At 56.8% G+C, this 15,487-nt stretch overlaps 4 protein-coding genes and 1 pseudogene across 5 annotated transcripts; 2 read left to right on the forward strand and 3 right to left on the reverse strand.

The window, feature by feature from the left end:
• Nucleotides 1–155: 155 nt before the first annotated feature.
• Nucleotides 156–1,411, reverse strand: GCG54_00011717 (uncharacterized protein; the record flags this gene model as incomplete). Its single annotated transcript, XM_045411614.1, has 3 exons — nucleotides 156–370; nucleotides 426–843; nucleotides 899–1,411. 3 exons carry the CDS (start codon nucleotides 1,409–1,411, stop codon nucleotides 156–158), a joined length of 1,146 nt encoding a protein of 381 aa, XP_045256851.1.
• Nucleotides 1,412–3,084: 1,673 nt separating this feature from the next.
• GCG54_00011718 (uncharacterized protein) lies at nucleotides 3,085–4,380 on the forward strand (the record flags this gene model as incomplete). Its single annotated transcript, XM_045411615.1, has 3 exons — nucleotides 3,085–3,130; nucleotides 3,187–4,010; nucleotides 4,066–4,380. The coding sequence occupies 3 exons, from the start codon at nucleotides 3,085–3,087 to the stop codon at nucleotides 4,378–4,380; spliced, it is 1,185 nt and encodes a 394-aa protein (XP_045256852.1).
• A 331-nt stretch (nucleotides 4,381–4,711) lies between these two features.
• On the reverse strand, nucleotides 4,712–7,885 carry GCG54_00011719 (uncharacterized protein; the record flags this gene model as incomplete). Its single annotated transcript, XM_045411616.1, has 3 exons — nucleotides 4,712–4,803; nucleotides 4,865–6,488; nucleotides 6,602–7,885. 3 exons carry the CDS (start codon nucleotides 7,883–7,885, stop codon nucleotides 4,712–4,714), a joined length of 3,000 nt encoding a protein of 999 aa, XP_045256853.1.
• Nucleotides 7,886–11,081: 3,196 nt separating this feature from the next.
• GCG54_00011720 (Tyrosine-protein kinase HCK) lies at nucleotides 11,082–13,976 on the forward strand (the record flags this gene model as incomplete). Its single annotated transcript, XM_045411617.1, is given in 3 exon segments — nucleotides 11,082–11,304; nucleotides 11,316–11,676; nucleotides 11,750–13,976. The coding sequence occupies 3 exon segments, from the start codon at nucleotides 11,082–11,084 to the stop codon at nucleotides 13,974–13,976; spliced, it is 2,811 nt and encodes a 936-aa protein (XP_045256854.1).
• GCG54_00011721 lies at nucleotides 13,199–15,293 on the reverse strand (annotated as a pseudogene). The gene is made up of 3 exons: nucleotides 15,069–15,293; nucleotides 14,236–14,994; nucleotides 13,199–13,959 (listed from the first exon to the last, which is right to left on the reverse strand). Coding segments are annotated over exons 1-3 (1,745 nt in total).
• Between the last annotated feature and the right edge of the window lie 194 nt (nucleotides 15,294–15,487).

The following is a 15,487-nucleotide window of genomic DNA, read 5'->3' on the forward strand; positions in this document are numbered from 1 at the left end:
TGAAGTCAAGGTAAATATTCGTAGCTTTGAAACGGTGTATACACGAAGAATGAAATGTGTCTATGTACAAGAACGAAATAATTCATCAACGAGTTCCCAATTGTCGTGTTCCTGTCCTGGTATCCACGTTACATCCCCTCATGATTCGTAACTTCTCACTTGGAGAAGGTAGCCTTGATCACCTGGATTCTGTTGTTGTTGGTGAAAGACATGGTCAAAGTCTTTCCAGACTCGTCAAGGTAGGGATGAGCAACGCCAGCGTAGACCAGGCCATTGTCAATGGGTTGAGCCTGGAAGATCTGCACATCGGGAGTCCAGGGGCCCTCGGGGCTAGGGGCTGTTCTCAAGAACACGGCGCCGCCACCAATGCCTGATACAGAATTAGTTAACCAGAACTCAAACCCCATATCAATGAGAATACTAACCGAGGTGAACCATGATGTAGCACTGGTAGAACTGGTTCCAAACAACCTGGCCCTGACCAGTGCCCCAAAGAACAGCAGTCTCTGACGTGAAAGTGGTCAAGCGATCCGACTTCCAGCCCTGCTGGCGGCCCCACCAGTACTGGTACTTGGTCAAGTCGAAGGCGTCGCTGGCCTTGACGCGGACCATGTAGACGTAGCTCCCGTCGACCCAGCCGGTCTTGGTCGTCGGGGGACCGCCCCAGGCATAGATGTACTCGGAGCGGGGGTCGCGGAAGGCCATGATGTCGCCATATCGCGGGTTGGTGTTGGCTGGCCACCAGAAGCCTTGATCGCCGAAGCGCTTGGTCACGGTTGGAGTGCCGTTGATGACGTCGACCTTGGCGATGCCAGCGCCCACGAGCCCGTTGGAGTTTTGGTTCTAGATGACCTGTTAGCGTTCGGCTTTTTTCGCATGTGGTAAGATGGCATCTTACAACAAGATAGAACACCGCGCCGGTTTTAGTGGCAGCGTTTACTTCAACCAAACTGGTTCCGCCAAACCCGGTGTCCTGCTTCTCACCCCACGAGGCATTAAAGGGAACAAACTGGTTCTGGCGTCCGTTGCTTCCCAGGTTCAAGTCGTGCACAAGCAGAGGGTTGTTCGTGGTCGCGGACACGGCGTCGCGGACCATGCCGTGGAACCCGGCGGTGTCCTTGGCGGGGTCCGTCACGCCGGCATCGCACCAGAGCACGTCGCCCCAGACGGCGTAGTACTTGCCGGCGATGGCGCCCGTGAAGCCGAGATCGCGGTGGGAGCAGCTGTTGTCGGCGGTCTGGAAACCCAGGTAGTCGACCTTGGGGTTGGCGATGGGGTTCGTCCCGACGGGCTGGGTGTTGTCGGGCATCCTGCGAGAGACGGGGTTTGCGTTGGCGAAGTTGCTGCACGTGTCGGTGCCGGCTAGCAGCGCCGCGGCGAGGGGTAGAAGACGTGCCGTGTGGGGACGCATGGCGATCTCGATTCTGGTCTTGTTGGGGTTGCAACCTCGGCCTGAGGGGTATTATAACGTGATTGTCGATAAGGAGGGGACGAGAATGGCTTCTCGGTGTGACTCGGTGTGATGATGAATGAATGGGATGCCGGATTCAATCTAGCTGGTGGAAAGACTGTCTGCAGTTGGAATGTAAAAGAGTGAAGTTATTGCAAGAACGAATGCTGATGATGCGCGAGCGCCTGGTTGAGGGAGAAAGACATGGCTGGAAGCGTGGCCCTGCCGCACTTATGTACTCTATCGCGTAGTGCAGGGTGGCCGTGATGCCATATTGTCAATCTCCCGACTTGATGGCAGGATGTGGGCGATGGATGACAGTGCCAAATGGTGTGGCAGGCCGGGACACCTCACGGACGGGACGGGCTGCAGATCCAGAACGCCGGACGGTGCGCCACGGCGCTGTGGGGCGGCTTCGGGACCGAAGGCGGGCTGAGAGTGAATGAAGGAGCAGGGCCAGAGCTTCCTTGGGCTCGCGAAGGACGGGTGTGGCGTCGTGATTGCGAGACGTAGCTAGCATGCTGGTAATTTTGGGGCCTTGTGGAATTATGTGGCGTGCATGCAGCAGTCATCATGGATGGGGATTGATCCCGCAGGGAGTTATGAAGTGAAATTGTAGTCGATGACGGGAGCCGCGATGTCCTGCAATGGCCAGTTGAGAGAGAAGTTTGATGGAAGCTTCACATACCGCATGTTGGGAGAGGTCGGTGCTTGGGTACTTGCAGTGATTGATTGTTTTCTTCTAGAGCAATTAGAACAATACACTTCTGAGTTGCGAACGTCCCGGACTCTTCTCCGGTAGCATATTGTTATGAAGCCTCTTCATTGAACATGGACAGCCCAAGATCAGAGTAGGTGCCGCGTGTGCTCATCAGGTTCAGTGGCGTTAGATAAACAAACAGCCCCTCCGCGGATTTTCATCTCATTTCCCGTGGTAACAATGATGGAAATCTACTCTGTACTAACTTAAAACATAGTTACGCAACAATCGGATTCCTCGCACACTGCGTGACAGCATAACCAACCTTCCAACCCCCAACACCGCGGGCGCCCGTTCGGGGACCGTAGACCGAACGAAAGAACGAACCATGAACCATCCAGGCTCTAGAAAGCCACATGCCTCCCCCCAAGGCGCCTATTGGCCAGCCCCTGGGTGTGTTTGCCAAGTCAGGAAGCTCGTTGTGCGGGGCAAAACGGGCATCGGCAGTGGGGGCCTCATCTCCAGCCGGCGAGCTTCCCCTCATCGCCGTCCACTTGGGATCCCCATCCGGAGTGCACTTCCGCCTTGAGAATCCCGGCCTGCTCGGTTTTCATGGCCAGGAACGCGCTCTTTTTTAAATTCACCGTTATTTAATCCCGCGGTCGCCTGTTCAGGTCCTTGTCCACGACGACGGCCAGCATCGTCATGTTGCGTCCCACGTGCGCCAAACTGGCCCGGCTGTTTGGTACGCCCCTCCGGTGCCTCCGTTGCCATGATCATGGTGGAAGCCTCTGCAGACCTTCCGGGTTTCTCTTGGAGGTCTCCCGATGCAACCCTGCCGGAACATAAAAAAGCACTGTCCCAGACCTCGAGAACTTTGCTGTTCATTCTGATCCCCAGCTGAAGCGTCTGCCTTGCCCATCCCAAACTTACCATGGCACCGGTGATCTCGTCCCTGGCCATTGCGGCCGCCGCCCTCCGTAAGCTCCGGTGCCCTCACCCATCCTTTCCGGCCGAAACCCTAACATCCATGAAGTCCTGCTCCCCGTGACATCCGCCGCTCCCAATGGCACCTTCACCCGCAACGGCCTCACCTGGTCGCGCGGCCTCCGCATGAACCAGATCCAGGTCGTCGGCACGCACAACTCGTACCACCGCGAGTCCCCGCTGGAAGAGCGCGACACCCAGAGGGCCATCCTCCCCGACACCCAGAACTACTGGTACTCCCACCCGGCCCTGGACATCCAGGCCCAGTACCAGTCCATCCGCAACTTCGAGCTCGACATTTTTGCCGATCCCGAGGGCGGACATTATGCTTCCCACCTCATCCGCGAGCTGGCGAACCTGTCCACCACCCCGGACCCGGAGCTGCAGCAGCCCGGCATCAAGGTGCTCCACGTCGCTGACGCCGACTACCACACCACCTGCAAGACCTTCGTGGGATGCTTGCAGGTTGTCAAGAAATGGAGCCAGGCGCACCCCGACCACGTCCCCATCCCCTTCATGATCGAGTTCAAGACGGCCGAGGAAGCCTATGCCGCCATCGGTGGCGCTGCGCCGATCCCGTGGAACAACACCGACCTCCTCCAGGGCCTGGACGACGAGATCCGCAGCGTCTTCGCGGCCGACGAGCTCGTCACGCCCGACGACATCCGCAGAGGCAACCTGACGCTGGAGCAGTCCGTCCTGCAGCACGGCTGGCCCGATCTCGAGAGCGCCCGCGGCCGCGTCCTGTTCCTGATGGACAACGGGCCGGTCCACCCCGTCCGCGACGCCTACACCCTCGGCAAGCCCAACCTCGAGGGCCGCGTGCTCTTCACCAACTCCGCCCCGGGCCAGTCTGACTGCGCATTCCAAAAGGTGAGTTATTTCATTCGTGTGTACGTGTGACATTCGATCCGCTGACCGTTTCCAGCTCAACGACCCGACTGGAGTCGAGCAGGAAAACATCCAGGCCCAGGTCAAGGCCGGCTACTGGGTGCGCACCCGCGCCGACGTCCCTCTTGACACGCTCCTGTCCAACGACACCACCGGCATGCGCGACAAGGCCTTCACCAGCGGCGCCCAGGTTGTATCAACCGACTTCCAGGCCTATGGCATGAGCTCCCGCTGGGGCGTCGACTACGCTGCCCGTCTTGACAACGGGCTGGCCGCGCGCTGCAATCCTGTGACTGCCGGTACGGGATGCGAAGATGCGAAGCTTGAGCCTGCGGAGTACATTCGCGACTAGACGTGATCATGTGTATGACGAGATTGTACATATTTTGGGACTGTGAATAGTAATGATAATATAACGAGGATAACCGATCCCTGAAACCGGCCACTTTTCCATGCTGCTACCTGAGAAGATGACGAGGGGGATATGTGCGAAGTAGACATCCAAGACATGAGACAATGGGATACCGAATGATCCCCCAACCTTTTGAAGTATGTAACAAAACCTATACACGTATCCAATGGCCAGCGGTTCCTGTGTTCACCTCACGGCCACGCTTTGCGACACCTGGATCCCATGCCTATACGCCTTCCGAGACCAGTTTTTGCAATACAATCCCCAAGGTTTACGCCGCCAACGAACTCCAAAATGCAGCATTTACGTCCTTCGGCCGGATCCCCGGTGACCTGCCCAAGCAGACAGATCGCGAGCCGAGTTCTGTGCGACGTATTAGTGTTTTTGTCTCCCCAGCTGCCCGACATACGAAGGAATTACTTACCATGTACAAGCATCCCCACATTGATCGTGACCGTCCGCCGGGTTGACGCCGGCGTCGGCACCTGGCTGGGCGTAGAAGCACCCAGACCAAACAGGTCCCCGCCGAGTGTCGGGTCCAGACTCATCGGGTTTTCCATCGACATTGTCGAAGGGACCCCTTGAGCGGTTGTGCCCATGAAATCCAGCGTCGGCGTGCCGGTTGCCTCGAGATTCACGGGCTGGCCCGTCGGTTGCGACTGCGTATTATGGCCAAAGGGGGCAGCCATGTTGAAGTTACTCTCAGCCATCGTCGTTGCAATGTAATTGTCCACAAGCGGGTTGAAACTCCTCTCGGCGATGGCCTCGTCCGTAAAGTCGGCAGGGTTGATCTCGGCCGTAACGAAATCAGCCGCCGGCGGAATGACGACGCCCCTCTGCCGCAGCGACCACTCGACCTCGTCCGCGTCGTAAAAGTCGCCGTCGAACCCCGGCACAGACATGCGCAGCTTGTGATCGACCCTAGCGTCGCGAATCTCCTCCGTCTGCGCGTTCCACGGACCGATGCCGTACATCGAGTCAATCTTTTGCCTCTCGGGCTCCAGCGAACCCTGGTTCCCGACCTGCGTCTGCGTTGTGCGCAACGACTTGTCGTGTCTCGGCAAGTCGCTCGCGTCCATCTCATTGCGCATCTCGTCAAAGAAGGTCCCGCCGCCGCCGAGGTGCAGGAACGGGAACCTCCAGTTGAAGAGCGTCTCGCGCTGGTTCACACTGAGCCGGTTAGCCAGCCTCTCCACGATCTTCTCGCGGGGCTCGAACAGCATGCAGAAGCCGAAGACGGAGGCGATGCGGTTCGGCGGCGGGTTGGGCATGCGCATGAGGACGTACGCGCGCTCCAGCGTCGACCGCTGCAGCCGCCGCCCGAACGTCCGCTCCTGGTATGCGTACGAGCTCGGCGCCGAGAGTAGAGAGTAAGGAGACTCGGAGAAGGAGAGGGGTTGGCCCGACGAGTCCAGGAGGCCCGCCGTGTCTAGGCCGCTACCCTCGAGGGACATACCGAATGGGAAGCTTGCATTGTCCGGCGTCGGCTCCGTCACGATCTCGTAGCCCAGCGGTGCCTGGGAGGCGATGGTGCGGGCTTCAAAGGCTTGGCCATTGTGCGCCCAGGAGGTTGTGTGGATGGCGGTTAGGGCGTGAGATTGATGATGAGGATGATGATGGGCCGAGGAGGCGTGGTCGACCATGTAGCCCCCGTAGAGGACCTGGTCGGGCTGGGTCTCTGTCTGGGCCCTGTCTGGCGAAGGCGACTTTTCGCTGGGCTTGTCCGGGTTGCTGTTCGGGCTTGACCTGTGTCCTTCAGACTCATGGTCTGGAGCGGTAGCCATGTCGACGTCTTTCCCGGCATCTTCGCTGGTCCTCCGTGCCAACGAGTAGAACTTTTCAGTCGTTGCCTGGAGTTGCTTGCCGAACTCGGGTGCGGTGTCCAGCATGCCCTTGCCGACGGCGAAGTCATACAGTTTCATGAAGGCTTTGCTCATCTCCTCGTTGTTGGACCTGAGCTGGTCTACCTTCTTCTCCAGAGTCTGGATCGCCGTCTCCTTGCGATTCCGGTAAGCCCTTTGGGCCAGACGGATCTGGGTGCGACGACGCTAGGCGAGGGTTAGACCATGACATCCAAATAAATGCGACGCATGAACTCGGGGGTAACTCATTCATAATCCAGTAAAAACAGTATCTCGTCACGCAGCAGTACCATACTTACATCCTTTGCTGTTTCGTCATTGGTATCGAGTCTTGGTCTGCCTCGCGACCGCTTTTTTTCCTCCTCCTCCTGCTCGCAGGTGTCGACAGCCTGCGTCTTGGTCCGCTTCCTCGACTTGCCAGAGTCCTCTCCGGCTACCCGAGACCTCCCAGCCGGGGGCAAACTCCGCGGCGCGTGGAACCCCGGCACGCCATCGTCGAAGGACTCGGCATTGAGTATTGACAGTTCCGGGTTCTGCATGAATGATATTGGGTAGCCGCCCGGGAACTGGAGAACGCCGCTTTGGCGGTGGTGGTGATGATGATGGGGATGAGGGTGGGGGTGAGGATGGAAGAAGTCGTCGTCGCCGGCGTGGATGAACGGAGCGGCGGCGGGACCTGCAGGGCCCGGCGCTGGGAAACCAACAAAGGGCGGCGGCTGGGGCTGAGGGATGTGTGTGTGTGCAGTCACTGAGCCCTGGAGCTGGATCGGGACTAGATCGCTGGCGTTAGGGGTGAAGTTGGGGTCTGGGGGTAGATCGAAGCTGCTTGCAGTTGCCTGGTACTGGGCCTGGAGCAGTCTAGGGTCGTGGGGATGGCGGAGGAAGGAAGATGAGTCCGAGGTCGAGGAGGTGAGCGACGCTGACTGATGGGACTCAGGGGGCGATGTATATGAAAAGTGCTGGTGGTGGTGTTGTAGTTGTTGCTGTGGTGGGTTTGGGTGGGAGTGATTTTGATGCCGGGGTTGGATGTACGGCTGGGTATCGTATAAGATTACTGTTGTCGCTTCTTGCCGACCGCTGGGCTGACTCTCTTGGGGGTGATGTTGTTGTTGTTGTTGTTGTTGTTGTTGCTGCTGCTGCTGCCAGCGGGATTGCGGATGATGATCATGGGTGATGGGCGTGTGATGGTGGTGTTGGTGAGGGTAAGGGTGTTGAGAGTGAGGATTTGGGGAAGATGGAAGAACAATAACCGTGCCGCTTTCTTCTTGGATGTTATTATTACCAGGCGGCGGCGCTAAACCCGACAACTCCTCATAAACGGTGCTACTTCTGTCGCCAGAGTGGCCTTGTTGGTGCTGATTAATTTGGCTGCGGCGCTGCGCCGAAAGCTGTTGAGAATGCCGGCGACTGGTGGTGAAAGTGCCGTTTTCACGTCCTTGTCCACTTCTTCGTCCAGCAGCTGGTGGAGGCCCGTTGTTGAAATGGGTCTTCCCACGGGGGAGAGGAGGAGGCTCGTCCAAATCATCGGCCGCCGGCTCGGTGGTCTGCGCATCCAAGGAGCTGGAACGGAGAGGATTACTCATCTCTGCCGACGGTACAGCGGGTGCGCCAGCAACGGATGGGGGGGATGCGAGGGATCGATCTAACAAAGTTTAAAAGAAAATGCCGACTAACACACCTAATCTCGGATCCTGTCCGTTTTGCGGGAGACGTCGGCCGGCGAGACAAGTGATGCTGTTAAGGTCTGATAACCCAGTCATCCTGTCGTGCCGCTGGAGCTGTCAGAGGCGGAGAGCTGCCCGCCAATGCATAACAGGACGACGCCCTGCAGACGGTAGCTGGCGATTCGTGTAGTTGCGAACGGGATTGGCTGATACGACTTAAAGTGTGAATAGGACCACTTGAGATGGAGTAAATCTGTAATTAAGTCTTGTTCTGTGACGATGAACTGAAACTAACACGAGAGATTGAGATTGAGAGTTGAGGGTAGAATAGAGTCTGTGGAGCTCTCACTCACTTTCTGCTGGGTCCCGGAAGGACAGGCGGCAGACGGGCTTCTTTTTCAATCCGGCCCATCAGTCATGGATGAGACAACGCCTCAACCCTTATGACAATAAGTTCTCGAGTGGGTGTCTGGGGAATGGTCGTACATGGTTTATCGACGACGCCCCGGGGCCGGGTTTTTTTTCTGTAAAATCTGACGAAATGGGCTTGTGGAAAAAGCAACCGGTATGCACAGAGTTGCACCGCGGCACACATACTGGTGTGGATGAAGATTGCCATCATCCTGATAATCCACCCTCGTCCCCAATCCCAAGCAGTGGGTGACAAGGTTGGACAAGGGCGGCGGCGTCTGCTGTGGCCCAGCCCAGCCTCGTGGGTGAGGCAAGTCGAGTCCGTCACAAAGCCATTGGGAAGCCTGGGGGTGGTTTTCTCACAAAGAGACAGAATAGGAGAAGCTATCACGCAGGGAATAATACGGCCCAGCAGTGAGGGATTGGTTCGCGGAGCCGGGTTCTGGAGGCTGTCACGAGCAGGTTGACGAGCCTCGTTTTCTTCGTAGACCCCGACGAGGCAAGGTTATCGCATGGGATCGGCAGTCTGCAGCTCTCCCCCGAGAACATGGCCCACGTCGGAGGTGAGGGTGCATTCGGCTGGCTTGATGATGTCCAGGCCAGGGTGCTGCAAGTTGGCTGCGAGTGCATCATCACCACGGTATTAGCCACCTTGCTCAACATCCTTCTTCGCCTTAAGGACCCGGTCGGCTGGTCTAGTGTGTGCGCATGCAAGTGACGAGAACCCGTACCCAGCTGCTCGAGACCTCTATTGGATCGGGGAGCGGCGGAACAGGATCAGTCCGAGATTTAATTGCAGCGATGGCGACCTGGGAGAATGTCACCGGCCTGGCCAGCCTCACTTTTGGGGGTCGCGGTTTTGCCTCTAGCAGCAAAGATCGCCGCGAACACACACCAGAATCCCACGCGGAGATTTTTATTCCTTGGAAGCCTTCCAGTTCCCAAAAAGCAAAGCTGAGAAACTTATGCATCCTGCTTACGCTCTTGGGACGACTCTGAAGAACAGTGCAAAAATGACAAAAATGGCCCCTGCATGACGTTTCGGCCAGAGGCCCGCGGCGGCCGGGACGTGACGGTGTTTCCAGCCCCGGAGGATGGAGGAGCAGCCAGGCAAAGCTCGCATGCATCCCGGCCGGTGCTGGCGGAGAGAGATACACCACTCCAGCGTGCATGGCGCGCACGTGGTGGCGACATCCGGCCTCGGGATTGATTGGACAATCTTGCATTGCGACAGCCTCATGATCTAGACCCGGCTCAGGGTCTTTGTTGGATCGTCCAAGCAATTGTCTCCAACGGACGGTCCCAGCAGCGCGGCCCCGGAAAGTGTCTTGCTTCACCAGCCATTTCCGGCTCGTCATCTTGAACACCAGTGACTGAGACGATGGAGCTGAGTGGCTGGCCCGGTGCATGTTTCCGTGGATAAATCTCAGATTATTGTCGCAATTGATGAAGAGCGGAATTGCACCAAGACAAAAGAGAGGACGACAATTCGCACGACAGGCTTCGCTATGCAACACCCCCCACGTCTCGTTGGAGCTGGTGTTCGGGCCCCTTGGACCCCTTCTTTTCGTTGTAAGCCTGGGGCATCATCCATCATTATGACCACCGAACCGGGGTGGGCCCGCGGGTCCGATCTGGATTCTGTCAAACGGCAGCGAGATCGTGTCAATCCTCTAGCCCCGGGTCGTACGATGAGATCCCAGCCGCCCGCCTCACCTCCCTCGGGAACCCGTCGATCTTAGCCCGAATCGCACTCATCACCGCCGTCTCAGGGGCGAATTCTTGGAGGCGCTCTCCAGGCACTTGCTTGGACTTCGCGTCGCGACCCAGGGCAACGGTAGCAACCGTTGGATCAGCGTGGTCTCGCTCCTTGGGAGTCGCGATTGTTCCATGATTCTTCGAGGTTTGCAACAAGGTGGGCTCGTATCAAGACGGGCTGTCATAAATGATGTCAGGGGATTTGAGCCTGTTGTTGATTTATCACGGTCTGCGCCATGTTTGACATTGGCACAGCGGACGATGGACTTCTTGCGCATATCATCTCGGCGATAATGGTCATGTTCTCCTGCAGAATTGGTCACATGCATGCACAGGGGCGCGTCATTTTGTCGGCACATCGTGGCTAGATCACCAGAGTGCTGCAGACTAACATTGATCTGGCCATTGAGGAGCCATCTCGAGATGCTACTCAATGTTTTCTGTCCGATGTCGCCGATGTTCATTGAACCTAGCCTCCACTGTTGTAGTCGTCAAGGCCTACACAGGCAACACGAATTTTCCCACGAGACTCTCAGCTACACAGGATTACTTCCGCAGATTCAGTATAAAGTGGGTGAGCAACTTTCTAATACGGGCCCGATACTGGCCCAGTACTCGTCCAAATACTGGATATATAACTGGATGCAGAGACATGAGAAAGAGGGGGGAACCAAGAACAAATTGTTCAGAAACTCTGCGCATCTTTGGGCTTGATTTTCAGGAGTAGAACCTGTCAAGTGGGTGACCAAGAAAAACCGGTACACGACAACCTAAGTAGGTATCTGGGAGAGAGATATCTCGATTCCTTCACAGTTCTGCACCATTCTTCTTCTTTTTCTAAGACGAAAAATAGACATGGCTCTGTAAAAACCTGACTTATTTACACTTTTCTACTTTTTTCTCTTAATATCTATCTTGCTGTCAGTGTTATTCTAGTAATAATACAATGGAGGAACAGCTCACATTCGGCGCAGCCCTCGTCCAACCGAAACCGCTGGCGAGCACTGTAAATCAGCTAGAGCGCCCTGTAAGGAGAACGGCGGGGAAACTGGGGCCAGTCGCCGGGCTTAATTCAGCCCCCAAAGGCCGCACAGGCGGCAGGAAATGGGGCCACATTCGGTACGGTGCGCCGGGACTCACCTCCTTGACCACCAACGGGTTCCTTCTTAGTACGGGCAAGCTGACCGGGCCATCCTTGCCACCGAGCTGACACCCCTCATTCTGCCACTGCACTGCGCTCAACATTGTCGAGAACCGTCTTTTGACAAGGCAGCTCCAGTCCAGGCGGATAAGCATGGGAGTACGTCGAATCTAGGCACGACGGAGCTTCGGCAGACTGCTCAGCGAGTCGGACGCGGTCGAGGTCCAAAGTGTAGAACCGCGAGCGCAAACATGGCTGACGGCAGCCTCGAAGAAGGTTGGACGACGGTCCACAGACAGTTCCAGGGTCACCCCGAACGTCTCCCGCCCGCCCAGCGCGAGCTCCACGAGAGAACCCAGATTAAGGAATGGGAGTCATCGGACGGTCACTGGTCTGGCATGTAAATTCAACCTCACCTTATCCCCGGTCACCTCCCTTTCTCCACCATGAGGACTGACATGTTTGCGGGACAGAGGAAAGCACCCTGCGGACTTCACCGAATCGAAAAAGCTCCATCACAAGATCACTGTGCCTCAGGACAATAGTCTGGGATGGGGTACTTACGGTCGCGTCGAAAAGGTTACCCATCGAACGGTCTGTCTGGCGCGAAAATGGATTCAGCCGAGGCGCGGTCGCACGATAGAGATCCTCCGTGAGGAGGCACACGTCATGGAAAGGCTGGACCATGACCACATTGTCAAGTTGATTGGCACCTATACGTTTAGACAGCGGGAGCTGTACCTCCTGATATGGCCGGTTGCCGTATGCAACTTGGACGAACTACTCACAGACCTCGATGATTTAAGGAGCGGCCAAGGCGATCGAGAGGATATCACCAAGAGACTCATGGCGCTGGGCCTTACGGATTTAAGCGCCATCCAGGGCAGCGTCCGCGATGCTCCCAACTCGGGCTCCAAGGGAAAATGTCCTCTGAAGTTCCTCCAGCGCATCATGGGCTGCATCGGCCAAGCTGTTACCTATTGCCATCATTCCAACATTCGCCATCTCGATCTGAAGCCGACAAACATCCTGCTCAATCCCGAGAGGGTTTATTTAGCCGACTTTGGTATTGCTCGGGACGTCAACGACCAGGAAAAGACGACAACCATCGGTCACCAGGGGACACCGAAATGGCGGGCCCCTGAGATTTATGACTTGAAGGACTGGTCTATGAAGTCTGCCGATATCTACTCCTTGGGCCTCATCTACCTGAATATCGCCACAGCAGTGTATCACGGCAATCTGTCGGCCTTCTATACTGTGATTGAGGACCTCGTTCCTCGCTCTCGTGCTGAAAAGCTCGAAAAGTTTCAGCAACAATTAACCCTCCACGCACTGGCTACGCAGCAATTCCATGAGGCAACATCCCCGACCGTTTCCCCACGACACATCCTGGGCTTGACCCAGAGAATGCTCCTTCTCGAACCAGGAAGCCGGCCTCGGGCAGATCAGGTGGATCATGAACTCGTCGACCTCGGTGGTATTGATCAGGTCTACCATAGCCCGTGCTGCAGAAAGAGCACAAGATATCTATCAAAGAGGATCGAAAAAAGGTTATTCGCGATGCACCGCGAGAACGGCAGCCTCAAAGCTGAAGTTGAACGCCTCAAGAGGGACAACGCGGGGTTGGTGGGTATGGATGAGACTTATAACATGCGTTTGGTGAACCAAGAGAGGTCGCACGCCAAGCACATTGAAAACTTGACGAAAAGCCTGACGAAGCAGCTAGAAGAAGAGAGAGAAAAAAGCAGGAAACTGGAGGGAAAGATGGCTCAGGCACAGATGGATATGCAGGCAAGAAGACACAGTCGGTCAGGCTTGCCACGAGTTGAAGCTACGCAGCAGACTCGCCCAACCTTCAACACCCCTGAAGCCGGCAGTGGTCTAGGAATTCGTATGAGGCCACAAACACATCCCATGCCTCAAACCGCTGTTCGACCACCTCCAAGTTCAGTATCAGCACCCTCCGCAGCACCCTCCCGTCCTGCAGTCGTGACACGAATCCCCTCTGAACAAGCGAAAGCCTGGGTTATTCGTAACGCGGCCGTAATGTCAAGCGGCATCCCAACTCCGGCTCGCATAACAGATTCCCCATCTCCGAACCCGCAAACGCCACCAACATCGGCGTTGCCATCCCGCAGCTCAGCGTCTCGTCTTCCCATCCTCGCAAAGATCCCGGCGACCCCGCGCACGAACACGCCGACTCTTGCTCGAGACCCGAGCTTGACTGACAGCACGCAAGCCAGCATGTCGTCCTCAATCTTTTCACGCCGCAGCTTTGATACGACGACTGAAGCAGCGCCGACACCGCCAGCCGCCAGTCCAGTGATCAAGAAAGATACTTTCGATATGACCGTCCGAGAGGTTCCAGCACCGCCGACGCCTAACGATGAAGTACCGAGCCCGGTATTGTCTATTCCGCCATCCTTCTCGTCGGTGTTGTCGTCTCCGCGGACGGCAACTGTCGACCTGGCATCCGTCGCGGACAGCGAGATTTCGCAGGAGGGCTTGGCTGCCATCAATGTGCCTTCTTTGCAGTCGTCCAAGAGCTGGGCAGCCGTTGCCGGCCAAGGGAAGGGGTTTTCCAGGATAGTCATAAGCTCACCGTCGAAGGCAACTCAGTCGGTGGCTCCGACTGCGCCTGCTTCTGCTGGACGCGGGAGGACCAGAGACCGGACGGCACCTGGCTCTGGCATGTAGTAGATACACGAGGTCATGAATTATGATTGGATATGAAGCAAAAGCCGGTGGAGATAATTATCAATATAGCGTGTTAGTCGTTATGACATCATGAAAGAACAGCTGCGGATTCGATCAGGACATGAGTCAAAAGCTCTTGGCTTTGGTGGTATCATTGAATGAGATGGGAATTTACATAAACGCGTCACTATGCTTTCTCCTGGGAAGGTTTGACCGGTTCAGGCTCTAAGCCCCCAAGACTCCCTTTCCATCTGTCCACTCTCTTCTGCTTGAACCTTTTCAACTTCGTCTCCTTTCTCAACTTTCGATGCCTCATGTACGGCCGAAGCTTCTCAATCACAGTCGGCACAATCCTCACCCCATACCTCCTCGCCTCCTCCACTTCCTGGGCCAGCAACTCCTCCTCCCCTTTCACAGCCTCAATCAGCGCCCTGGCCTTGGCCAATTCGTTCCGCCGTTCTCTGTCAATCTGCCCAATCATATGATAGTACGATTCCTGCACCGATTGGTAGTAAGTCGACGTCGAGACGCTGTGGCCCGCGCGACTATGCTGCCCCGCAGCCCTCAACTGCTCGTCCACCAAGCTATCCCACGCGTCCTCCTCCCGCGCCGCCGCATAGTCGTACTCGGTCATCTCGATGCTACCCTCATTGATCCTAGCCTTGCGCCACGTCTTGCGGCGCAGGATGTCGCTGACCACGCGCGGCTGCGGCCGCTTGTGGCGGAGAAACGTGTGCCCCTGCGCCGTGACGATGACTTGTGGGATCTTCCTCCGTCCCTCGAAGCTGTCGCGCGGCCGCGGGAACAGACGGGAGACGTACTTGGGCTCCTCTCCGTCCGCCGAGATCCTCTGGAGGACGGGTTTCGGGGGCGGGGTTGCCGGGCCGCGGGGTTTCCTTCCGGGCCGCTTCTTCGCTTCTGCGCGGGCGATGTGCTCGTTCTTTTGGCGGAGGTAGGTAATTATTTCGGCCTGTTCTTTCGATTCGAGGACTCGTGCGTTTTTGAAAAAGGTAAGAAACTATCCGCGTGGCACCACCCGTCAGCTTCTTGCGCCGGTTTTCGAGGGAGAGTTCAAGAGACCGGAATGCGCACCTTGTAACCCGCCGACAGCGCGGCAAAGATCAGCCGCGGGCTCACGTCCGCCTTGTTGCGCTGGAAGCCCCTCTTGATGAGGTCCGGCACGGGGTTCTTTCCCTTCCTGCAGACATCTTGGGGAAGCGTCACCTCGCGGCCTTCCCGAAGGAGGGCGCGGAACAGGGCTATGACAGCAATGCGGTGCCTCGAGCTGCGGGCGGCTATGAACTGCTGTTTGGGCATCGTCATCCAGTCGAGTGTCGCATCTTGAAATTTTGGGCGGGTGGGAGCTTGGAGAGATCGAAGCTCCGTCGTGATCGGCGCTTAGGCCTCTTATCTTATCGGCTGACTTTATCTTATCGGTGACCTTCTGACGCAATACGTAGATACTAGGTAGGTACTCTCATAGCACACCTCAGGTTTATCTTCTTCTCCTT

Source organism: Colletotrichum gloeosporioides (assembly GCF_011800055.1).
Source record: "Colletotrichum gloeosporioides strain Lc1 chromosome Unknown consensus_110, whole genome shotgun sequence".
Taxonomy (NCBI): domain Eukaryota; kingdom Fungi; phylum Ascomycota; class Sordariomycetes; order Glomerellales; family Glomerellaceae; genus Colletotrichum; species Colletotrichum gloeosporioides.